Source organism: Panthera uncia (assembly GCF_023721935.1).
Source record: "Panthera uncia isolate 11264 chromosome A1 unlocalized genomic scaffold, Puncia_PCG_1.0 HiC_scaffold_16, whole genome shotgun sequence".
Taxonomy (NCBI): domain Eukaryota; kingdom Metazoa; phylum Chordata; class Mammalia; order Carnivora; family Felidae; genus Panthera; species Panthera uncia.
The window spans coordinates 23,079,420-23,106,085 of record NW_026057576.1 but is presented as its reverse complement, the minus strand read 5'-3'; the positions used below and the strand labels follow the sequence as shown (position 1 = coordinate 23,106,085).

At 40.6% G+C, this 26,666-nt stretch overlaps 1 protein-coding gene across 1 annotated transcript in view; it reads right to left on the bottom strand.

The window, feature by feature from the left end:
• Positions 1 to 4,000: 4,000 nt before the first annotated feature.
• The window catches only part of HTR2A (5-hydroxytryptamine receptor 2A), a 56,880-nt gene continuing 34,214 nt past the window's right edge, over positions 4,001 to 26,666 (bottom strand). The window contains exon 4 of the mRNA XM_049646942.1: positions 4,001 to 5,030. Within this exon, the coding sequence (XP_049502899.1) occupies positions 4,231 to 5,030 (800 nt within the window). The 3' untranslated portion in view covers positions 4,001 to 4,230. The remainder of the gene's footprint in view (positions 5,031 to 26,666) is intronic.

The window sequence follows — 26,666 nt, the reverse complement described above, 5'->3', positions numbered from 1 at the left end:
CTGAATTACTTATTGGTGTTCCAGCAAAGAGGAGAAACCTAATGGAATGGGTCATAGAATGGGCAAGTTTTGATGTGAGCAGGAAAAAAGAGTACCAGCAAAGGGAATTCTGCATCATGGTGAGGACAAAGCAGAAGTAAAAAAAAAAAAATTAAAAATGAGAGTGTTCACAGAATGTGGAAGCTATTGAATAATAATATTGACTATCCCACAATTTGTCTACTTTTTGCTCTGATAGCTAATAATATATAATGGCTTTGAGTTTTTTTCTTTTTAATAACAACAGTTATTACATTTACACAGTGCTTTACAGGTTATCAAGCACAGCTATAGTCATGACCTCATTTAAGTGATGCTGTCAGTCAGGACAGGTGCTAGTAGCTCCATTTTTAGAGACAATGAAATTGAGACACGGGGTTATTAAGTGATTTGTCCAAGCCAAGATGGGATCTCGCATCCTTTGGTTCTAAACTCAGTTCTCTTTGTTCTCTGCCAGATTGGGTAGAAACAAGAACTTATTTTTCGGAGTCAGATGAGCCAGGCTTGAACTTGCCACTTTTTCTTTTTTTGGCAGCTGTGGGACGTTGGCCACATTACTAACTTCTGAATCTCAGTTTCTTTAGCTATGAAAAATAAGGCATAATATTACCTACTTTATAGGATTGTTGTGAAGATTCCATTAGGTGAAGCAAACAAATCAAACAGCTTAATGCCTGGCACGTGGTAGGTACTCAATACAGGGAGCTATAAACACCTGGAAAAGATACCTGCTGTCCCTATTTCATAAACTTTTCCAACATTTAGAGGTGAAATGACAAATCAAGGCAGCTTTCCAGTTTATTCAGTGATACTGTGTCTTCTTGGTTTACTTTAATTCCTGAAATTATCTCCTGTGAAAATGTGTGTACTGTTTGTGTGAATGCACCCGTGCATGTCTTGGGGTACGCCTGTACACGCGTAGCCATCAGTACCTGTGTGCATGTGTTGGGGTTACAGCAGCAGTTCTCTATGTTTCTGGGCTGTGTGCAACCAGACAGAGTGACCAAATGTGGAGTGTCTCTGCTGCAGATAACTGGAAGCTGAATCATAAGCAGGTAAGTCCTAGTTGAGTCACTGAACTTCAGAAGAACAGGCTTTGTTCTCTCAAAATATCTAAATGATACATAGAGTTCCTAGTGTGAGTATCTGAAAGGTGTGGGTCACTCCCTTTGGCAGACAAAACTATGGACTCACATAATTGCATTGATTTTTGAGTAGACTTTATTGATAATTATTCCTTCTTTCTTGAAATCTTTTAGAATCACCTTGATTAAAATCATTACACAAAATAATCTTCACCGTATTTATTATATATGGCACAGAATAATTTAACACTTTATGAACATGTTTCATAGATGCGCAAATGGGAAAAGCACCCTTTGCCAAAAGCAGTACAGTAACTTAGTTCAATTTGGCTACGGTAGCACTTTAAAAAATGACCATGAGGTGGCGCTGTGGCCAAGTAGATTAAGTATGTCTAAACTGAGTGTTTCCCCTAATTAGGTATGGCATTTAATTCCTTTCTTTAAATATAGAAGAATCTACCATTCAACTTAAAGTAGAGTAAGGTTGGTCACTGTATTTTAATAGTATTGACTAGGAGTGAGTCCTTTAATCACAGATCCATAAATCATTCAAGCACCGTGTTTCACTGGGGCCGGGGGTGTATTTTTGAAATCCTTAGTAGTCAGAAAGTCCCTAGACTAAACAAAGGGCCCAAAGGTACCATTTTATTCAAGATCACTCAACTGTATATAAGGACTATTGTTTTCACCACCCTTACAGAATTGTGTTAAAGTCTTCCCATAAAATCAGGTGAATTTCCAGTTTATTTAAAGAGCTGATACTTCTGTTACATTTTAATCTGCCTTTGACCGCAATGGAAGGTCATAGAAACATTAGAACATGAATTCACATTTTAATGGACAGGATACAAACATGCACACATGTGTATATATTGAAGGTTTTCATTAATGACTTCTTGCTTTTTCTCCATATAAATATATAAATATCGAATAAAGTGCATGAGAACATGTCTGTACATGTACGCAGATACATGGTTGTCTATATACACTTGAATAGATACTTATGGAAAGAAAACACATACACATTTGTAATATATATGTAGTCAAAAGATATCTGTCAGGCAGTATTTATGTTCATTCTGATCAAGATTGAGTGTATGGGGATAGAATCTGGAATTTTTTCTCTAATATTTAATGAGATGTGCAGAGTTACAAACTAAGGCAAAATACAGTAGAGATTTTTTAACATTTGTAGTTTTATCAGTTAGTATGGTGTAATCATTAAAGTAGTTCAGTTTAAATGCAGCCTTGATACGAGTGGCTTACTAGAAATTCTAGCTTTGAAATACATATCTTTCAATGTATCTAGAAGGACATAATTGGATAGCCTTAATACATTTCCAAATTACACAGTGGCATCTCCCACATTCTTTAGTTTTCAAATCCATAATATTTTTCAAATGGCTTAGTGCAAAACACTATTTTTCATTCAATAGAAATGCTTCAGTATTGTAATCTCATACCTAACTTCTATTTTAGTAAGGATATGTAATTTAATCTCGAGTGACGTCAAGGTGAATTAACTGCTGTTAGTCTTTCTCTCTTTAGCAAACTTTTTTACATAGCATTATATTATTGCTTTTTTTTTTTTTTATGGAGTCCAGTGTTAGTAAGTACTAAAGAAGTTAGTTTTTATGGAAATGAACCAAATTTTTGCTCCAAACTTTGGTAGTCATAGGTTGGGCCCAGGTTGAGGTGTATATTTCTAAACTAATTACAAATTTTGACCTCACGTAATATTTCCCCTCTCGGTCATTTGGTTGATGTTCATCGACAACCAATCAGGAAACTTACTGAGAAAATTACCCTCAGGGTCAAAACAAGCCTTTTTCTGAACTACGTAGAAGGAAATAGTTTGAACCAATTCTCAAAATGTCTGTTAATTAATATTTTTGACAAGGACTCTTCCAATTAGGTCATTTGCTTTAAAAGCAGGGATTTTGTTTTAATTATTTTTATATCCTCAGTACCCAGGAAATTTCTTCACAGATAATGTACACTCAGTAGCTGATCGTGAGACCAAAGCTGAACAATTTTGGCAAATAATAGAGATTAATTGATCAGAAAGCATCAATTTACCTGATGGGTGCCAATGGGAAAGTCACCTGTATTTATTTTACAGAGATCTCCTAAGACTGTACTGCTGGCAGTAGCCAAAAACCTGAGTTTATTCCTCAATCTTGACACAGTTACATCAATACTGCTTACTGCTCAACGGAGCGCATGCACGGTGCAGTCATTAAAGAGCGAGTTACCAAACACCACTATGGTGTCGTTTAGGAGAAGCAATTTCTAGAAATGTATTTGGTAATGTTAAGTTATCCTTTTGATAGTTTACCTATGAGAAGAAACACTAAACAAGACCACATTGGAAAGTCAGAATAAAGCACAAATAGTAGAAGAGAAAGCAGCAGTAGTTATTAAATAACATTTTAAAACTTTTTCACTTCTTTGAAGAATTAAGTTGAAATGCAGCAAATGTCAGCAACTTTGTGAATATTTCAAAACGACATCTGTGAAAAAGCCGGAATGAAAAAGTTGTCAAGTATTTCATTTAATTATCTTAACAATACAGATTTCATAACACCATCGTTAGTGTCTTTTTTGTTGTTCAAAATATGTAGCATGATAAGTTTTAAAGAGGATTTTTCTTTAAGAGGTCATTATATTATATTCACCCAACTTCTCACTATTTGTAGCTATTGTTATTTACAGCAATAGGTAACCAACTCATGCCATCAACTAACGTAGGAGCAAGGTTTCCACTTGGAATAGAAGTTAATTTAGACTTATTTATGGCCTCATTATAATTTTACAATAAAAGCTAATTATTTTAAAGATGTATATCATTTACAATGTTAAAAATAAGTATCGTAAAGCTCACAGCTGAAATGCTGTCAGAACATTTTTGAAGTGCACATTTTGTGTCTTTTAACCCTGCCTTTTTTTTTTTTCATTGACAGAATAAAATGAGGCATATAAATATTGTTGGTTCTACTAGATCGGCCTAATTTTTTTTCCAGTCTCCCCTTTGTCTTTTTTTTCCCCCCAGATAGGTAAAAATTTGCCCAGTGTGCCCTCCATGGTTACTATGGCAACCAGTCTATCACACACAGCTAACCTTTTCATTCACTGTGTTAATATTGTCTGTAGGAGCATCTTCTGAATGTTGTTTTCCTAGAGCAACCATACTGTAGTCGTTATCTGTGGTCTTGGCATCTTTCTTTGAATTCTTTTTTTGTCCCATTTGGAGTTGACTAGATTTATAGGCCAAGGCCGGTATAGTGTTCACTAAAATTAACTGCAATGGTTTTTTATTTTCCTTGTACTGACACTGAATATACCGTGAAAAGGCCGACCTGTAGGTCTTGTTGAACAGTGTATACACAAGTGGGTTGACCGCTGAGGAGAGGTAACCGATCCAAACAAACACATTGAGCAGGGCTCCGATGATATCCTCGTTGCAAGACTCTTTGCAGATGACGGCCATTATGTTCGTGATGAAGAATGGGCACCACATCACCACAAACAGAAAGAAGACAATGCCCAGCACCTTGCAGGCCTTTTGCTCATTGCTGATGGACTGCATAGTCCTTCTGCCATAGGACCCTGGTTCCCTGTGGATTGACCGCTGGAAGAGTTTTTCTGAAGACAGGGAACTCTGAGGGAGGAAGCTGAAAGAAGCTAGTTTGGCCCGTGTGCCAAGATCACTCACACACAAAGTAGCTTCTTTCTGGAGTGACTTGATAGTTAGAAAGTAGGTGATCACCATGATGGTCAAGGGAATGAAGAATGACACAAAAGAGCCGATCAGGACAAAATTGTCGTCAGCAAGTAAGCAGCTCCCTTTCTTAAAGACCTTGGAATCATCCTGTAGTCCAAAGACTGGTATTGGCATAGATATCCCTGGAGTTGGACAGAAAACGAAACATGATTATGAAGGAATCGTCTGTGAGTATCGCTACATCATGGTGGCTGTGCAAAGGATTCTGTATTAACATTGTTTTAAAGCTCAACATATACCTTCAATGAGAATTTAAAAGTCTCCTGTCTTTATAGGTATTATGTGGTTATTATATAAAATTTAATATATGGTTATAATATATAGTTATATGTAGTGACATTATATGTAGTTATAATATTATACTAATGTATATAATATATATTTACTATATATAATGCATGGTTTCTTAAACTTGTATGTTGTTTGCCCTATAGAGATAGTCCTTTACTTATAAAGAAGTACAATAAATCTAGCTTTAATTTGTCATGTTTTTTCTGATTATAACATAATTCTTGTTAATTGGAGAAAATACAGAGAGTCAAACAAAAATAAAAATGACCAATGATGCTATCACACAGAGATAAACAGAGATAATCACTATTAACAATATGATGCTATTTATTTTAGATAAACACACACACACACACACACACACACACAACCATTCACACCCATTTTATAACTGAATTTCACATTCAGTTCTGTAACTATTTTTCCCCTAACATAATGAGTATAGTTTATAAAAAGAGCTTTATGAAATTGTAAACATATTTTCTTTTCAGAACACTTGAAAAATAGAAAAAAGTAACAATAAAGAATAATAATATATATTCTTGCCAGACAGGGAAAATTCTGATATACATTTTATGTAGTTTTTCTTCCATTTATATGCATGTGTAAATAATTATGTATATGCAGTATTTTATGTGCAGTTTTAGATCTTCCTATTCCATTTAACATTCAATCATGCAAATTGTACATCTTTTAAAGTATTTTTGAAAAATATAATTTTCTAATGTGAATTAAAAGTAAGTCACCAATTATATTTTATATTTTATTTTTTTAATCTAGCTAATTTTGATTCTTTTTTAAAAAAGCTTTTTACTATCAAAAAGTTCTCACACATACAGAAAAAGTACCACTGAAAAACCAAAACAAACCTAGCACAATGAACCCATTACCCAGCTCCAGCAATAATTAATTCAAGGGCAATCTTGTTTCACCCATACTCCCACCTGCTGCAACTCCTCCCATGTTATTTTGAAACAAATCCCAGACAGCATTATCATCCAATCTATAAATATTTTCATATATAGATATAAAAGCTATGCATTCTTTTATATTTTAAAGTTTATTTATTTATTTTGAGAAAGAGAGAGAGAGAGAGCAGGGGAGGGGCAGAGAGAGAGAGGGAGAGAGAGACGATCCCAAGCAGGCTCCATGCTGTCAGCATAGAGCCTGAAACAGGGCTCAAGCTCACAAACTGCAAGATCATGACCTGAGCTGAAACCAAGTCATACGCTTAACCAACTGAGTCACCCTGGCACCCCAAAAGCTATGCATTCTTTAAAAAACCCCAAATATCACAGTATCATTCCCACTCCTAAATAGAAATTTAATATTTCCTTAATATTTTTAAATATGGAATCAGCGTTCAAATTTCCAATTGGCCCATAAAAATCGTTATATGTTTTTAGTAGTAGAACATTCATAAGGGTGGAATACAAAATCATAAGCAGCCACAAACTTTTCTTTTATTGATAAATACGGGAGTTAGGTATGAGATGAGAGAATACATGGGAACACTAGCCCATGGTCGACTGTTCCATCATTGAAGTTTAGAGAACCCATGCAGCTCCCTTAGGCGCAGGGGTTAGGCAGAAGAGAGAACAAAGTGAGTTAAAGGAACACTTGGCCTCTAATGGTGCTAATTTCTCCCCCATGATGTAGGACCTTATTTAAGGGAGATTGAGCCGGCCACTACCACCACTGTGCAGTTTTGGGGGACTGGGAATGTCTTCCTCTACTGGCCTGGGACAGACCAAGACAATCATGTGATTGCCATAAAGGAAGAGTCAGGGAGAGAGGAAGGAGAGAAAACATGAATCAAATAACTACTTTGTATAACTTAAAGGTGGCTTCTTTCATGAAAGGGTTGATGCCACAGGGGCACCCTGGGAGAACATCAGAACAAAGTTTCTTCCTACCCTCTACCTCAGAGCTGTGTGACAGGGAGCATCTTGCTCACTGCTTCTGACCATCAGTTAGAGCCTAATAAATGGCCACAGTCCAGCCAAGAACACAGGTTCATTCCAGATTTGGGAGCTGCTGCTTGTCGGACTCTTCTATCCATCTGGAAAAACTTCCTTTGAGGCTCTGTAATCTAGTTTGTGCATACTCAGAACACAGTTCAGCTCCATCCAACCACGCACCTGACTCTCCTAACCTCACATTGGCCATCCTTGCAAGGAGGGGACATTAGCTTGAGTTAATGTTTAACGCAAGTCTTTCTCAGTGGCATTTGCCATTATCTTCACAAACTTAATTGACAAGTATTTGTCACTTGTCCATGCTGGGCCATCCCAGTATTCTTGGAAGGTGGAAATAAGTGACATCAGAGCTTGGTCTTAAGGACGCTGAGTGTGGTTAATGACTCTTCATTTCCTTTATTCCTCTCTGTCCCTGGCCTGTTGTTGGGAACATTCTATGGCCCGGGGACATCCTCTGAGACTGTATATGTACCAGTTTTGTTTAGCCTTCAGAAAACTTTGGATCACAAAAATTAAGAGATGGTTTCTAAGAAGAATGTTTTGTTTTCCAGGTGTTTGAGTATGTACCTGTGACAGGTGTTTCCTGTACTCATCTAGAAGGTCTTTGTTCGACAGTGTAGTTGCTCATTGGTTGGAATGGAGGCTTTGGAGTGAGACAGGCCCTGGATTTGAGTCTGTGTCCTAGCTCTGTGCTCCTGGGCTGGTTACTTCATTTTCATAGTTCCTCATCTATCACCATCGTGCCTCCGTGGATGTGGGGAGGATAAAATGAATCCAACATGCAAACACCTAGGACAGTCCTTAGTCCAGAGTGGATGTTCTGCCAATGGTAGATCCACATGGGAGTAGCCTGCTCCACAGAATTACTCAACTTGAATACATTAACTTGATTTTGTTCTATTTTGTCTTAAACCAAAAGAAGTTAAAAAAATTTGGCTACTGGCTATATTGTTAATAATGATGTAATTATTAGCTTCTGCCAGGGTAGACAAAAGGTCTCAATCAATTTTAATTTTCTACAGCTAGAGCGGTTGATTGCTTTTCTGTTGTGATGAATTACAGCCATTACTATTAGTCATGCTACACATAAACAAAATACCAACTGTGTAAAAAGGTATATGGTTTTGTTATTAAACTCTTGGGTGTGCATTTTCCTAATGCAAAGGAAGTTGCTACTGTGAGTCTTTTGCCCTATTTTGTTTGCAGCCTGGTTGGTGGTTTATATAAGTGGCAATTCTCAATTAACCAGAATAAAGTACTACTTAAAACACAAAACTCTTCAGTCATTTGGAAGTCAGATGAGTGTACTTGTTTGGCAAGAACAAAAGCACACACACCCTCCAGAATGGCTCAACTTCTGTAGCCAGGGAGAAAAAGGGATGATGGAGCCATTTTACGAAGTGGAGATTCCCTCTTTTAGCTGCCTGGGATAAAGAGCCACTTTAAAATGCATATGGCAAGGAGCGCCTGGGTGGCTCAGTTGGTTAAGCGCCCGACTTTGGCTAAGGTCGTGATCTCACAGCTTGTAAGTTGGAGCCCCACATTGGGCTCTGTGCTGACAGCTCGGGGCCTGGAGCCTGCTTTGGATTCTGTGTCTCCCTCTGTCTGTGCCCCTTCCCCGCTTGTGCTATGTTTCTCTCTCTCTCTCTCAAAAATAAATAAACATTTAAAAAAAATTAAAAAAAACCCTCTTTATAAATCGGATATGGAACGAAGACACACGCAGGCTGTCTGGAAGGGGGACCTTGATTTGGAGGAGGAGAATCAACCTGATTGTTCTTTAAATGGCCCATTCCTCTTTACATTTAACACGAATGTCCTGACTATTGTCAATTTACCATTCTTTTTTAGTGCCTCACTTGTAGTAAAGGTCAGCAAGGGTTTATGGAAAGAAAAACTAGACAGTTAAAGCAATACTCTGTAAAAGAGGGGAAAGAATTTTATGTCAAAGAACTAGAACATTTAAGGAGGCTTTGTGGGTAGGAGAGAGTTCAAAAACTCTCCTACCAAGAGAGACGAAGACACTGGCTCGTATCCAAGGTTGCGGTCACAGCCATCTGCAGTGCATTAATTTTCTGGCTGCTTTGTTTGATAATAGCTGCTTTTGGAGACCTGACATCTCCTCTCACTTGAAATTTCTGCATATAAAGCATTTTCCTTTATGAACAAATAGACAGTAGCTTAAACTACGTGACTCTGCATTTTGTTTAATATATTTTTCTGAGGAGTGGTAAATAGCTGTTAAGATTCAATATCAGTACTGGCTCCTCCATGCACATTTTCATTTTGTTTTTTTCGTGAAAATTCAGACAATGAAATGCGTGGGAAATATTGACACCCAGGAGCATGAAGACTTGGGCCGGTGTCTTGTTTTAGGGTGCCTCTGCTTACTCTGCACATTAAGTTTGCACCTCTGGTTAACATCTAACCATGGTCTGGTGAATGGCCTTAACTCTGGAGCACTGGCTGTGAAAGATAAGCTTTATTCTTAATCCTAGCTTTTTACGCTTTATTATCTTGGGACTGAGTGTGCTTCTGCAGGAGCGTTTCCTTGGGAAATAAGAAGGTTGCCTTACTAGGTATGATCCTCTGATAGGGAACACGACAATGGAGTCCGCAGGGCCTCAGGTGTTGTGGGAGGTAGAGGGGAAAGAAACAAATACTTCAGGGCTATCGTGAAAAAGACTGAATTTGGGTTCATGGGTTTCATTTCCTCTGGAACTACTTCCTTTCCTTTGTATTTTAACTCACACCGAATGTTCTCCAGTAATACGAATGGTTTTACTATCAGTTTGACAGAAAGCGCCATTTGTGAATACCGCAGGACAGTCATACGGCAGGGAGAGAGAGATGGGGTATCTAAGGGCAACTGGGGCTGGGACTCATCCTTCTAATAGGAAGTGTATAGTTCAAGAGTTGCTAAATTTCTTATAATCTATGGTCTGCTGACCAGGCAGATAAAAGTGAGAGCTAGATCAACATGTCAGTTACCCAAGAAATTATGTTTCTTTTTAGATTAATTCTTAATATCTCTAATAATAAATCATAACTTCTCAAAGTACTTTCACATGTATTCATTCACTCGACTTTTTTTTTCTTTTTTTTACAAAATCGTAAAAACATTACCCACACTGTCCTATGGGTAGATAAAAATTTCAGTTTGTGGAAAAGCTGAGGGCTAGCAAGCTTAGGTGACTTATTTACACTCATAGCAATTTAGGGGCAAAATCCAGACTCCTATGTAAATTTCTCATTTCTTATGGATGATTTTTTTTTTCCTACTTGCTTATTTACAAGAGTAGCTACGAAAGTCTGCGACTATACCAGAGGTCCTTAACATTGGTTTCAGGAAGTCTGTGATGTTTCTGAAATCTGCACAATTTTCATATATGTGCTTACTTTTTGACACAGATTATCAAAAAAAGTTCCAGGCCCCAAGGCAGTTAATAAACACTAAATTATATCGCTGCCCTGTGTCAAGAGCACACACACACACACTCTAATGATTCTCTGTGTTTTGATACTTTCTTTTTTTCATTCTTTAATCTCAAAGTCAAAGTTTCCTCTGGTGAGACATTATTCTTTGAAGTCAGACAGCTATTCTAAAACTAAAATCCTTATAATCAACACCTAGTTTCCTCTTTTGTATGGTATTCTTTTTAAAAAAAATTTTTTTAACGTTTTATTTATTTTTGAGACAGCGAGAGACAGAGCATGAGCAGGGGAGGGGCAGAGAGAGAGGGAGACACAGAATCTGAAGTAGGCTCCAGGCTCTGAGCTGTCAGCACAGAGCACGATGCGGGGCTCGAACTCACGAACCGTGAGATCATGACCCGAGCCGAAGTCGGATGCTTAAGTGACTGAGCCACCCAGGTGCCCCAGTATGGTAGTTATTCTTAAATTTGGCTGCATATTAGAATTACCTAGGGAGCTTTTAAAAATTACATTGTATGGGCACCATTCCCAGAGGTTCTGATACTAGTACTTTTAGAAAATGGTAATGTTCGGACCCCACATGAACATTGTTACTCAAACAAAACAACACCTGGGTGATCCTGATACGCAACTAGTGCTGAGAACCTGGGATGTGTAGGGTGAAAAGCATAGTACAAATGTCTTTATTTTGAAAGAAGAGTAAATAGAGGAAAGTCTTACAGCTGCTCCCTTTGCCTTTATTAAACAACTCTATTAATTTCCAAAAGGCTCGGGCTGACCTCAAGTGGAGAAATGATGGAGAGTTTCCAGGGAAAGAAGCCTGCCTCCACCCCTCCCTCAACTTGGCTATGAGTTATCTGGGGGAAAAAATGTGTTGCGTGAGTTATTGTATAAAGCTACCCATCCTTGTTTTAATAGTTTGACTGTTATGGCTAAATGCCCCCAAAGGCTTAAAGTTTGTGTTCTGTCCCAGGAGATAGGAGATACTCAGAAGAAATACTCAGTCTCCCTGAAGTATAGCCAGTCGGGAACTACCGAAAGCCACTGGCCCAACTGCCCTGTCATGGATTCCTGGAAAGATGGTCTCGTGCTCTTCAGACCGTCATTCTGTTTCCTTTCAGTTTCGTAGCCCGGAAGTTGTGCTTTACTATGATGATCTTGCACTGAAAGGTAAAGGGACTGAATTCTGACTTGCAGGATGTGGATTGTCAGCTGTCGCTCTGACACCTGGCAGCCCATCATGTCTTTCCTTCCAAGGCAGATTGACTTCCATTTACCATCTTTTCCCATCAATGTGTTATGTATCCCACATAGAATCTGAATGATATGTTGGCATGTGGATAAACGATCAGAGCCTCATTTTGCTGTTGGAATCACAATTCGTAGAGAAACTTCTCAAATGCTTCAACTTGTCATCCACTGACCCTTTTTTAAATACGCAGATATTACACTATTCACCAACAATGGAAAAGTTTCTTTTAGCAATATGCTCACAAACAGAGGTTTATTTAAAAAAAAATCATCTCTGCTCCATATTACTAAACCTCATCTTTAAAGTATCACATCCTTTCCTCCATTTGTTTTAAAAGATCTTATAGCGATTCTTTCTGAAAGCATGGGGAATGGGTCTCACATGTGACGTCTCATTTCAGAGACTCTGGTCTAGAGTGTGTTCAGCCACAGGGATGGTAGCTGGAAAGTTGGCTTGCAGCAGGTGACCACATAATCCAGGCCCACAGGTTGTCAATTCTCCTTCCCTTAGCCTCTCTTACACTTTCCCAAAGCAGCATTTATCATATGACATAATGAAGGACGACAGTTGCCCTAATGCTCAAGCCATTACCAACTACTGAGCCCATCCTACAAGGTCTTTGTGATCTGGCCTTAATGTGATCATTCAACGTTGTCAATTTTTGACATAGTCAGGTGGCGGTCTCTCTTCTTTATGCCATCTCTTGAACGATTCAGAATGGAGTTACATATAGCTTGATTTCTCAGCCAATCACATAATATGATCTGAAGAACTCTCAAAATCTGCCAGCTCCCACCTGTGTCTTTTCCCAGTGGCTTGCTTGCTGGAACATTGCAATGTGCCACTGCTAGAATGAGAGAGGTCCCATTGTTTTGTACCTGTAACACCTCAGACGGTTAACTAATAATCCAAGCCCAAGTTGTAGTGGCACAGAGATGCACAGCCGGGAAGAACCCTGGGGGCGTGGCCCTTGGAAAGGAAGGCAGTCACAGGAGAGAAGACACAGGCTATAGCTCAGGGATGCAGGTCAGAGAGGATGTGGTATCGATGGCATGTCACGTTTCCTCTGGGGAAACGTGTACTGTAAATAGTAACTGAAAGGTAGACTCACTTCTCCATTTTGCCCTGGTTCAGTTCTGATTCCATCTTCTTTCCTGAAATACTCTACCAACCAGTGGGGGCTCCAGAATGTCTCTGTAGCAGGGCCCTATGGGTGTCATCTGGCTGGGCATGGGAAACTGAAATAACCTCATTTTGTGGCTCCATTTGCAGAGGAAGCATACTGGTTTTGCTTTGACTCTATGATTGTTTGGGTTTGGGGGGCTGCAGAAGGAGGTTATGTGCCCAAACCACTCCCTACATTTAAGATATATCTCATGACATCTTTCTTTAAGGACATGCCCTGTATGAAGCTTTCCTAAAATTCTCCCTGTAATAAGAGCTCTTTTAGTCTATATTCCTTCATCACCTTCATAAATAATTTATGCTGTGCTAATTCACACTTCTAATACCTTAGAATTTTTCTCTGGAAGTGTCATTTCACCCACGAGGCGATAATCTCATTAATGGCAGGGGTATCTTTTACTTACTGGAAGCCACTCCAGCATTTTGTGGGATTGATGAGTGAGTCAGTGAAAGGGAGAAAAAAAAAGAAGGAATCATAATCAACTTTAGTGACACAGCTTGAATTTACTGCATTATTTTATAATGTTTCCCTTCATTTTCGCTGGGAAAACACAATAAAATGTGGCTTCCCAATTAGCCACTGAGGGCAGAAAGAAGGAAAGTGGGTATTGCAATGATACTTAATAATTTGTGTACTTTTCAGAGAGAAGAACATACAAGATTAACTAGCACGTGCACTGACTACTTTGACAGCTAAAATCACCAGGGGAAAGATGCTGTAAAATACAGTGCCTGAGTGGGAATCAGGAGGCCTGGGCTTATTCTTGTATGTTTTGGCTCATAGTCTGGATGTAGGGCTGTTATTTTTCTCAAAGCTCTCTTTCAGATAGACTGAATGAGTGTGTGTTGACAAATAAGAGCCTGATGCAGTGAGGTAAGTACAGACTGGGCCACCCCAAGAGGCACGCATGCGCCCTGGCTGACAATCACCGACTGTGTGACCTTAGGTTGCTTAACTTTGAAGCCTCCCTCTGTGAGGTGCAGATACATAAACAGAGGACCTTCTGTAATTTACATATAGGGCTTTGGTGAGAAAACAGTGGGGCCATGTGTCTGAACTATTTTGTAAACTTTTGAGATGACAGTGATTATAATTTACTTAGTGTTATGCTAGACTCTTGGGTACCTCGAAAGGCCTTTGAGAACCTTCATGGAGCCTAAGATCTTTATCTCCTAAGATAAAATACACACACCTAATCTAGATAGACAGTGGTGCGGAGTAGAATGAGATCAAGAGGGGGCGCCTGGGTGGCTCAGTCGGTTGAGTGTCCGACTTCGGCTCAGGTCATGATCTCACAGCTCGTGAGTTCGAGCCCCATGTCGGGCTCTGTGCTGGCAGCTCAGAGCCTGGAGTCTGCTTCGGATTCTGTGTCTCCCTCTCTCTCTCTGCCCCTAACCCACTTGCAGTCTGTCTCAAAAATAAATAAACATTAAAAAAAATTTAAAAAAAGAGAATGAGATCAAGGGACAAAAGCAGCCACATGGATAAAGATGGATGGATGTGTGAGCTCAGCATGTGATGCTCATTGTGGGTTACCGTCTCCGGGGGAAAAAGCTGTGTAGGAGACGAGTTGCTGATTCACGTCCTGTGAGTGAACAGAATCTGGATGGCAGTATGATCTGGATGGGGGAGACAGGTGTATGATTGCTATGCACCCAGGACCCCGGTGCACCTGGCCTTGCTAGGTTGCGTTCTGCTGTGTTTGGCATGCACCTGTGAACTACACATGTTACTTCTCAGAGGCATCAAGCAGGCCTCTCTGTGTTAGCAATCAGTTTCAGTTATCCACCTGTTAATCAAATATTAATTGAATATACAGTGAAGTAGGTACTTTAGGGATTTGAGAGGAAGGAGGTGCTTGAGTCTATAATCGCTGCTTTCCATTCCAAGACTGTTTGCTGTCACACATGAACTCCTCAGTCCAAACCAAGACTAGGGAGAAAGACGGCACAGAGATGTAAGCAGAAAAACTAGGTTTAACAGGGGCATCAGTTGGTTAAAAATAATACAATCAAGGGAAATCTGTATTTAGCCTGGATTTTTTTTTAAAGTTTATTTATTTATTTAGACAGAATGTGCATGAGAATGACCAGGGGAAGGGAAGAGAGAGAGGGAGAGAGAGAATCCCAAGCAGGCTCCATGCTGTCAATGCAGAGCCCTACGTGGGGCTACAACTCACGAACCAGTGAGATCATGACCAGAGCCAAGATCAAGAGTCAGATGCTTAATTGACTGAGCCAGCCAGGTGCCCCTGGGTTCTTGTTTTTTAAAGGCAGCTATAATGAGAGATAGCAGTTCTCAAATGTTTTGGTCTCAAGACTCCTTTACACATTTAAAAATGATAAAGGACTCTAAAGAATCTTTATTTCTGTGGATTATACCTATAAATATTTGTGGTATTAGAAATGAAAACCGAGGGCACTTAAAATAATGATGTATCAATTCATTTAAAAAGAAAACTAATAAACCCATTCCATATTAACATAAATAACATTTTTTAAAATGTTTATTTATTTTTGACAAAGAGAAAGAGAGCGAGAGCGAGAGAGAGCATGAGTGGGGGAGGGTCAGAGAAAGAGGGAGACACAGAATCTGAAACAGGCTCCAGGCTCTTAGAGGTCAGCACAGATCCCAACGCGGGGCTCGAACCCACGGACTGTGAGCTCGTGACCTGAGCTGAAGTCGGACGCTCATCCGACTGAGCCACCCAGGCGCCCCAAAATAAATAACATTTTTATGGAAAAGAATTATATTTTCCAGAACAATAGAAGAATGGCAAATGTCAAATGTCAATAGAAGAATGGCACTGTTTTGTAGTTTTGAAAGTTTCTCTTATGGCTGGTTTAATAGGACACAGCTGGATTCTCACAGACGCTTCTGTTTTAGTCTGTTATATCACATACAACATATCCTCCAGAAAACTCCACTGTACCCTTATAAAAGGATGAAAGGGAAAAGAGAAGATAACACCTGATTTCTTGCCAGCTTTATGGAGATATGATTGACATATAACATTGTGCAAGTTTAAGCTGTAGTGTGTGATGATCTGAAGCACCTATACATTGAGATGTATTTGCCACAATAAGGTTAGTTAACACATCCTTCGCCTCACACAATTCCCGTTTCATTGTTATTGTTATGGTGAGAACATTAGAGCTCTACTCTCCCAGCAACTTTCCAATATACAATACAGTTTTGTTAACTGTCGTCACCATGCTGTACCTCGGAAACCCCAGAACTTATTTATAAGTAAAAGTTTGTACCCTATGTCCAACACCTCCTCATTTTCCCCGCTTTTCAGTTCCTGGTAACTACCATTCTTCTCTGTTCCTATAAGTTTGATGTTTTTAGATTCCACATGCAAGAGAGGTCATACGGTATTTGTCTTTCTCTGACTTATTTCACTTAGCATAATGGCCTCAAAGTCCATCCATGTTGTCACAAATGACAGGAATTTCTTCTTTTTCGTGGCTGAATAATGTCACATTGTATCTATCTGTATCTATATCTATATCTACATAATATACACATATCTATCTATCTATATAGATATACAAGCCAATTTTCTTCATCCATTCATCGTTGGGCACTTAGGTTATTTCCATGTTTGACTATTGTGATACAGCTGCTACAAACATTGAGGTGCAGATATCTCTTTGAGATAGTGATTTCTTTTCCTTGGATATTAGTATTGTTGTTCTTGTTTTTGTTGTTATGAAAATAGTATCAATTTCTTGGACATCTTGAAAGCATCTCAGGTATCCCCAGAAATCCCACTGATGTAGGAGGAAAACTATCAGCTTGGGATCAGAAAACCCACGTTTGGATTCCCTATGACTTTTAAGCAAGCCACTTAATCCCTGTGAGATCTTTCACCTTTAAAATGGGGAATGTTCTATTATTTAATAGTATCCCCTTTAACAACTTATCATGAGGGACAATGAAAATTGCTGTTCTCTTGGTAATAAATACAGTATTGTCTAGTAGATGGAAATCATAGAGAAGAATGCTCCACAGCCTTCCTTAATGTGCTGAGTTCTTTATTCTGTCTAAAAATCTCTTCTGTAGCTGAGACCTCCAGTGCCCCTTGTTTGGATGTCACAGAAATCCAAACCAGCCTGATGTCATCTTTACAGTTTAGCTTAAAAATCTGTGCCTCACTTGCTCATGTAGAAGTCTGTTAATATGGAACCTGGTTATCACTTACCTAGAGGCCTCGTAGAGCAAGACCATCGCCCAGAATGGTTGATAATGGACTCCTCAAAGCTGTAATTTTCCATAGCTGACTAGCAAATGATGAAAATTTAATGGCCTCTTCTGTGAATGGTGACAATTAAGTCAACTGCCAGGAGTACTGAGTAACAGGTGTGTAATATGATATTGCTTTAGAAAGTACATGCTAGGATTCACAGAGCAAGGATAAAGAGATTTCTACTGCGTACTTCCTCTGTGGGAACAAGGATGGCCTTACAAAATCTGGGGTTTCTTTCACAGGTGTTAGGGTTCACAGATATCAGCGTGATTGGCTTTCTCCCAAGGCACCCCCAATGAAAGGAGGGTCTGCCGTTGCTTGTTTTATCAGTCAGGGTACTTTGGTTTGAAGCAACAGAAGTTGATTTGGGCTGATGTAGCAGAAAATGAGTTTAATAAAATGATACGGAGTAGTTCAAAGAATTCTTGACAGGGCTGGGCTCCAGGCTGAAATTCCAGGAGTAAAATTGCATTACAAATTTGGTTTGATGAGGAAATGTCTGTTTTCCTTGTCCTCTGAGCACCAGGGGCGACAACAACAGAAGGTCCTGCCTCACCAATGCCACTTCTACATCAGGGACTCAATTACGCAACTGCTGGAAGCCGGACATCTCAGCCACCTCCATGCTGGCAAAGATAGAGGTGGTTTGCTCACCTATTTGTTCACTTTGCTCTTTTCTACATCACAGTTTTGCCAGGGTACTGCTATTTGGGTGAATCTAGGCGATGAGCCAATGTTCTAGCTATAGGGAAGGCTTGGAATTTGAGTTCTGCTACTTGGGAATTTCCCTAAATATAGAAAGGTTAGTTGAAAGAGACAGGCAGCCACAAATATGTCAAGAACCCATTTAACTTGACCTTTATATGGCATGATTTGTAGCTGCTGTAACTGAGCTGGGCCTGGGAGATGCTTCTCCCAAAGATGGCGATGCTAGAATTTCTGACATTTTCCTATGTTCATCTTTTTTCCTGTGATCGTTCTCTTTTCTCTGCCATCTCTGTGGTCAGCATACGTTCAAGTATTTAATATTTTAAAATAAGCCAATCTGGAAATTACCTACCAGTATCTGTGAAATGTTTGTGGGGCTAGCGTGGTCATATAACTGAGCCATGTTGTGGGGTATAAGGTGATAGATAGAACAGTAGTACTTGGTAAACTGGGAAGTATCTAAGGACAATCAGGTTCAGTTAAAAAAAATACACATTATACAAGCCAGAGAACACATATCTCTGGGCTAGACAAATTTTTCATTATTCAGTTAGCTTGGCACAGGTTTGGAACTTCAAATAAACTTTATTTGGGGTTCTTCTTTATTCATATATCTTATGGGCTTCTTATCTTGGCTTTGCTCTTGGGGTCACTGGTCCTGCATTGATAGATTGACACTATGTCTATCACAAGGCTCAATCACGTTTTTGTTTTGGTTCCTAAGCCCATCGATCAAGCAGGGTCTTGATCTCAGCATGGGTGTCAGATGCAATCCCCTTGGATTCAGATCCAGTCACACAGGTGTCACAGAGGGTGGATAAGCTCTTGTTCTCACAGTGTCTGTGGAGGAGGGGACACAGAGAGTCCCCAACTAGCAACTCATTTTTCTAACCTGAGCTAAACTTCAGGATCTCCCTCCTGTCTTAGCCACCATCTCTTTGAGCTGCTAGGATTCTAGAAATTTCTCTGCAGTTCCACCTTTCCCATCTGGTCTGGCCCAGACCTCCAAACTTCCCATCCAGTTTAGGAAGCCTGAGATGAAGAGCTTTGGGTTTTGATTCCTCTCAGACTGTGTTTGTGGTGAGATTTCATTTACTCCATCTTCTGCATAGTCGTTTGTATCCTGAAATTTTAGTAGTTTGGGGGAAGAACATTTTTGTGACATCGGAGATACAGTTCTCTGGTCTAATTTCTGCTTCTGAATGCCCTGTCTTCTTTGGTCTAAGTGGTTTTGCAGAAAGATGCAGTGATATCAGATTAAAAAGCAGCCTTCACCAAGAAGTGTTATCTGGTTGTTATCAAGATGATCATTTGTTGTTGTTGTTTTCAAAGACCTAACATGGAGCTTAATGATCAGCTGGTGAAGCATCTTCCTTTCATAGTTGGTGAACTAAGGTAGAGAGATATTAAATGCTTTGCACAAGTTTACACTGATAAAAGAGTAGTGTACTGGCAAAAAGAGTGACAAACCCTGTACTTACAGGTATCTGCCATATGTCAGACACTGTGTAAGCCTTCAACAAATTTCATCCCCACAAGGTACCCGTAAGGCAAGAGTTATTATCCCCATTTTCAGGTGGAGAAAACTGTGTTTCCAAAATATTCTGTAATTGGCTCTAGGTTTTCAGTTAGTGAATGAATGGACTAGGATTCCAACATAGGCCTCATTGGTTTTCTTCTGTACCTCGCTTTGTGTTAGGACCTTGGCCTTGTGATCCCTAGTCTAGAGGGCCTTTGACTACCTCAGCGTTTAGTCAGCTTTTGCATTTGCTTTCATTTTATAACAAATACTTCGTTAGGCTTTAAGGATTACGAGTGTTTATTTGTAACACTTGAGATGTTGAGATGCACTTGAACGTTATGTGAGATCTTATACATGGGAGGTAGGAATAGAAACCAGAGATAAGGAATGGAAAACAAATCAAACCTCCACCGCAGGGCTCATGAAGCTCTTCAATAAAAGTATTCTATTCAAGGTCACAAACAACTCTTTAATAAGGAGTAAACAAATATCTAGCTACCTATGTCGCCTCTCAGCTTGGATGTCTTGAATAGGCACCCCTAACCTTTCACGGTCACAATAGAACTCTGGAATGCACACTGCCTCCCTATCCCCTGAATGCCCACTTCCCGTCATTTCCCCATCTTAGCTAATGGTGCTAGCATCCTTCCAGGTGCACGGCTCAAAAACTTAGAAGTCGTTCTTTCCATTAGCCTCCCCTTGGAAAAACCTCACCCACATCCTATTAATTCTACCTCTGAAATATATTTTCTGTCCAAATCTGTCCACCTCTCTCCATCTCCACTGCCGTCTCAGTACTCCAAGCCATTAAGACTCACAACTGGATTATAGCAAGATGCAATCCCCTTGGATTCAGATCCAGTCACACAGGTGTCACACCAGGTGGATAAGCTCTTGTTCTGACAGTGTCTGTGGAGGAAGGGACACAGAGAGTCCCCAACTAGCAACTCATTTTTCTAACCTGAGCTACCCTCACTGTTTCTACCTTTACCTATGTACCCCCACCCCTGCTTAAAACTCTCAGAGGTCCCCGACTACACTCAGAACAATGTCCGAACTCCTTACTTGGTTATAAGGCTCTGCTTACCTCTTCTTCCTTGTCTCCTACGCTTATCCCTTCTTGATGAATTGCTTGAGCCGCATTAGCTTCTTTCTGATCCTTCAACCCCAAAAGCTGGTTTCCACAGTAGGGCCTTAGACTTTCCTGATCCCACTGCCAGGAACATGCCCTCCACTGACAATCCCAAGGCTGGCTCCTTCTTATTCTTCAGCATCAGTTTTAATGCCCTCTCCTCAGTGAGGCCCTTCTTGAGACGTTCACATAAATTAGTCCTTCCTCACCCCTACCTGAGTCACTCTATAGCACATTTCCCTGACTTGTTTTCTCCATAGCATTTGTGACTCCATGACATTTTTTGTTGGTCTATTTATTTGCTTGTTTGTTGTCTGTCTCTTTTCATGAATGTGAACCCCATAAAATCAAGGCATTCTCCTAAGATAGGGCTGCCTGGCACATGGTATTTAAATGGTAAATACTAAATAAAGATCTGTGGAAAAAGTGAACAGGCAAATTCAGAGGCCTTTGGGAAATAAAAAGAGAAATTGTGACTAGATGGTACACATCTTCATTATCTTGGTTATAGGGGTAAGGGTAAGAGTTTGCCCAAAAAAGAGGTCATTTGGGCCAGGAAAAATTCTGGTAAATTAGGGCTTTTTAGGTGAAAGGTAAAGTTATTAAATATGAGGGCTTTCTACAGATATTACTCTTTCTCTAATATCCTGGAGTTGATAATACTTGATCTTTACAACCTAACTACTTCAGGGACACTATGCCGTGGTGGTAGTGATAAGAATAGTAAAAATAGTAACAGCAAATCCTTGTGTGATGTTTCCGATGTTCCAAGTACTAGCCTGAGCACTTTATACCAATTAGCTCACTTGATCCTTAGCAGCAACCCTGTGAAGTACATACTACAGTCTCTTCATTTGCTGATGAAACACTTGAGGCACAGAGAAGTGAAGTTTCCTTCCTGAAGTCACACAGTAACTTGCCTAAAGTCACACAACCCTAGGTAGGAACTAGGACTTTGAGATGCACTCGGCCTGGCTCCACAGTCTGTGAGCTGCTTTGCTGTGTGGCCTCAGCCCAGCTTAGCCCTCAGGCCCGCAGGCCTGTGTGTGTGTGTGTGTGTGTGTGTGTGTGTGTGTGGGGGGGGGGGGGGGGAGGCGGGGGGATCAAACTACCCCGATGCACAGAATCTGCTGCTTGATGAGCCCCATCAGTCAGGCCTGGTTCCTGCACCCTGCAGCCTCAGGTCTGGATCCTGACATCCCTGCCGTGCTCTACTGATAAAGTGAGTGCAGCTAGCTTGAGTCTCCTTCTTCCTGTGTTTGGGCACACGTTTCACATTTAGAGTCACATTGGTGCTCTCCACGGGAAGGCCAGTCATGGCCCTGAGTCATGAATGAGATACGATATGGGACGTGCTGTTGCGGGGCTCATGGTTGTGGAGTCATTATGTACTGTAAGCCTTTGATATCCACCCCTCAGGAGTTTTTTTTCCCCCTAATTTAGCATTTTTACATTAGTATTAACAATGTTAGCATTTAAAAAATTATAACTTCCTCCACTTAAAAACATTTTTTTTTACATTTATTTATTTTTGAGAGACAGAGAGGGACAGAGAGTGAGCAGGGGAGGGACAGAGAGAGAGGGAGACACAGAATCCGAAACAGGCTCCAGATTCTGAGCTGTTAGCACAGGCCCCGAAGCGGGGCTTGAACTCACAAACTGTGAGATCATGACCTGAGCTGAAGTCAGTCGCTTAACTGACTGAGCCACCCAGGCACCCCTCCCCCACTTGTTTAAAGTGGACACTTAAAACTTATTGAAGTGTAACACCCACAAAGAAAAGTGTATAACCAGAGGGTAGAGCTGAGTTACTGAAGGTGAGTGAATCCATGTACCTGACACACAGCATTACCAGCACCTCAGAGGCACCCTGGAGACTCCTCCCGGTGGCCACTCCTCCTCTCCCCCTCCCCCTGCCCGAAGATCCCGGGTCTTCTTCCTCTGCAATAGATTAGCTTCGTGTGCTTGTAAACTCTCTATATTGGAGTCACTCAGCATGTATTGTTTTGTGCTTGGCTTTTCACTAGCAGTATATTTGGAAGATATGTTTTTAAACATCTGCGAAGTGTTAAACTCGCTCTTATTATGGTTTCAGGTATTTTAGAAAATAATGAGAGTTTACAGGCACTAAGTGTTGGAAGAAATGGAAATTTATACCCGTAAGGCACTCTGCATTCTCTTTTTTATTGTGGTAAAATATGCATAATATAAAATTTACTATTTTAACCATTATATTCTTTTTTAAATGGAATTTTATGCTATATCTTTGAGGCATATTGAATAAGACTTGTTGGCATGATTTCTTACTATGCTTATTTTCTTTTCATGGGTTCCAGAGGAGTAGCGTCCTACACCCGTTCTGATGCTGAATGCTTTTCTTCCAACTTAACCTTTATATGAATTCAGGGGTAAGAGTGGGGCAGAAACCCCCTGAGAATGAATAGAAAATTTATGTTGCTGTGACTGTGTAAAATTTTCATTAGACAGGTAATCCCCTAATACTCTGTAAAACAAAATTGATTCTGAATCACTGAGCCTGGGTGTACAAAGGCTATGTTGTGTGTGTCCAAAAAAACAACAACAACAACAACAAAAAACCATCTCCAGAGTTCTACTTCCCCTGGATAGTTCATTTCTGAAAATGTGGAAGCAGTCTGGAGCCTTGCAAGATGTTAAGGAGACAATTCACAGTCAAAATATAATGAGCCAGATAGTTTCAAGGAAATGTGGGAAAGTGGTAAAGAATGAGTTCCTTTATGAGTCGTGTATTCAGGTTAAAATCCACAGACACACACTCCACAAAACACATTAATTCATTCACTTTGGTATCCTGTGGAGAAGTTAACTTGCCAGGCTAGACACATGTTAAAATTGAAGCACTTAGAATAAGTCAACCCAAAAGATACTTTCACACAGGATATCTATCTAATGGGAATAGGAACATGTGAAAAATTGGTTCAGCTCTCCACCTCGCCTTATAAAGTTAGGATGGTTTTAAGCCAACTGAGGGAAGTCCTCCTTTTAACAGTATTTTAGGCACCTGGGATGGTTGTGGATCAGCTAAATAAGCTGTGGACTTACTCATGATGTACTCATCACTTTTCTAAAGTTTGTGACAGTAACAGGGACATTGTTTAACCAACTTCAGCCCGCTAAACATTTGACCCCAATGCATCTTGTGGTAGAAATAACGATCCCCCCCAAAGTTTCCATCTGTCTCCTGGAAACTGAATACGATGTGTTCCACAGCAAAGGGTAATTAAGGCTGCTAATTCGCTGACCTTCAAATAGGGCGAGGATCGTGGGTTTTCTGGGTGGGTCTGGTTTAATCACTAGCGTTCTTAAAAGTGGAGGAGGAGGAGGGCGAGAGGTATGTCAGAGTGCTTCTGTCTTTGCAGAGAGTGGAGGGTGTTCTCTGGAAGCTGGAAGTCTCAAGTGGACGCTTTTTCCCTTAAAGCCTCCGGAAGGGATATAGCCCTGCTGACATTTTGAATTTGGCCCAGTGAGACCAGTTTCGGACCTTGAGCTGAAACTGTAAGTTTTGAATTTACGTTTTGTTTTGTTTTTTTAGCTAACAAAAGTGCTAGTGTTTTAGAGCAGCAAAATAAATGTATGTTGGCTGGCCCCATTCTTGCTCCAACGTTTGGATGTTGCTGTAGGTGTGCACACTCCTGGAGAGGGTGGGGGGGTGCTCTTCGGCCTGGGAGGACTAGGTTTGCTTGTGTGGAGGGCTCCCCTGCTCCCACTGTTTTTAATGGCATTACTTTGCGTTTGGAGTGATCTTCACTTTGAGAATCCTTCAAGGGGATGGACTTGGTGGGTTTTTATGACTTTCAGACTTCTGTATTAACTTTGCAATTTTTCTGTGAGCAAGCTGTAAGTAAGCAATGTTTTTCACTTTTACTAGTCTATTAAAATGTAACTCAGAGCTGTAGACAAGTAGGGTAAAGTGAGGCCCAGTCTGGGGGGTGAGGGCCCTGGCTTTTCCCTTGTTCCTTCCTCTGCCCCATGCAAGCTGTGGTTATTTTCCCAGAAACATCTTTACAGGAATTTCATCAAGTTCAAGTCCTACCGGCATTTGACTTGACACCATCAAAACCGTGGGCTAATTTGGGGGAGAACAAATATCTTAGTCCTGTAACATACAACACTAAACTATCCCAGTACAAACGTGTTGTATTGAAAAGGCTAAGTCTTTGATGTCCTATGATCTTAAGGTTTCATTGTTTTCCCCCCCAAAAAGATGTTGTAAGTTTTTATGTTAACCTGTCTTTACATCCAGTACTGCTGCGTTTTTCTTTTTGCTCATTTTGTTCCTTTGTGTCGTGTATTACTTCTGAATTGTGGGGTAGAGGTTGGTCTACTTGTTACATGTCTTTTGTAGAGACTTGATCTTCCTATGCTGAGATATTTTTTTCTTGTGTGTTAATATTGCTCTGGGGATATAAGCTACCACAACCAAGTCTATATAACCGAAGAAGGGGCTGCAGCTGAAGCCCTACTCTGTCCACCTCCTGGTGATTCTGGCTGGAGTGGAAGGAGGAAATGAGGGCAGAGAACCTCTAGAGTTAAAATGTGGGCTTAAGGCTCCCTCCACCTCCGCACTCCCCATTTACCTGCATCCTTCCCAGATCCCTCTACGGACACCTGTCTGGGCTGCTCCTCTAGATTCCAATTTCTTGGGCTAGGAGGAGAGAAAGCTAAGACCAGACAGGTGGACTTTCACTCTCCACTTGCCTTAATTCTGTGGTTCTCGACCCTGGAGCATGTTGGGACCACCTGGGAGCTTTAAAAATATTGATACTTAGAATGAACTGAGTCTCTTAGGAGCTGCAGGTGAGGCCTCAGGCATAAGGAGGCCTTAAAACTCCACAGGTGATGCTAATGTGCCACAAAGCCTAAGCTCTATCTAGGTGGCTCTGGGCCTATCCTGAAGTTGCTCAACCAGCTGGAGGAGGACCTGGGCCACCACTGTTGTCTTGGTTTGGTCCTGGGCTGGTGGGCCCCTGCCAAGGGCCTTGTGGAGGTTCCAGAAGGGAGCCAACCACCCTGTCTGTGGCTCTCTGGCTTTTCCATCTGGGTTACGTGTCTGCCATGCATGGATCTAATCCCCTTCTCTAAGGTTTTTTTCCAAAGCTTTTATGTTCTAAGATTCACCAACTTCCCTCTTAGGATTGCCAGCTGCCTCTTGTAAACCTGATCCACTTGCCTACATGACAGCACCTGGAGAACTGAAGGGAAACCAGCCTGAAGGGTCCTGGTCTTCGGTGTCCTGTATATTTTGCTTCAGAACATTATCCAATTGAGGGGTTATTGGAGAAGACCCAGGCCACATAGTGCCAAGTCTGGGATTAGATACTTAACAAAACAAATTTATCCCTGAGTTCTTGTGAGGATTAAATGGGATAAAACAGAAAAGTATGCACCAGCAATGGGCTCTCAGGAGGTAATCCTAGACATTAGCTGGAGGTTAACTGTTGGGGTGGGAATAGGATAGAAACATTAACTGATGAGTGACCAGGGATCAGCTATCTGAGAAGAGAAGAACCATCTAGTAGGTGGTGGTAAAAAAGCACACTTAGGGGTTCCTCAGTGGCTGTGAGCCACACCTCAGTGCTTCCTTCTGTTAAGATTGCTTATTAGAATTGGCTGGAATTTAGCTGATGAGATTCCTCTGTTAGGCTACAAGAGGGGCATTAAAGCTCCTGTAACTTCAGGCTTGGATTGGCTGTTGGTAGAAGTTGATAAAACTTTGTGTCTGGAGTTAATGGTTTTTGTTTTTGAGTCCGTATTAGGATATATTGGAATAAAATCTCACCGTTCCAGGTCTGGCCCTATCTGACCTCAAGCCTTTGCAGGCTGGAATCTGCCCTGAGGTTATTAGTCGACCTAACAGAACTCGGCAGACACTTAGCTGGGGAGATGTGATAAGAACATTTGAGGCTGAAACTGATTGGGGATAGTAGACCATAGATGCCTTTCTGCCCCCCCCCCCCCCCCC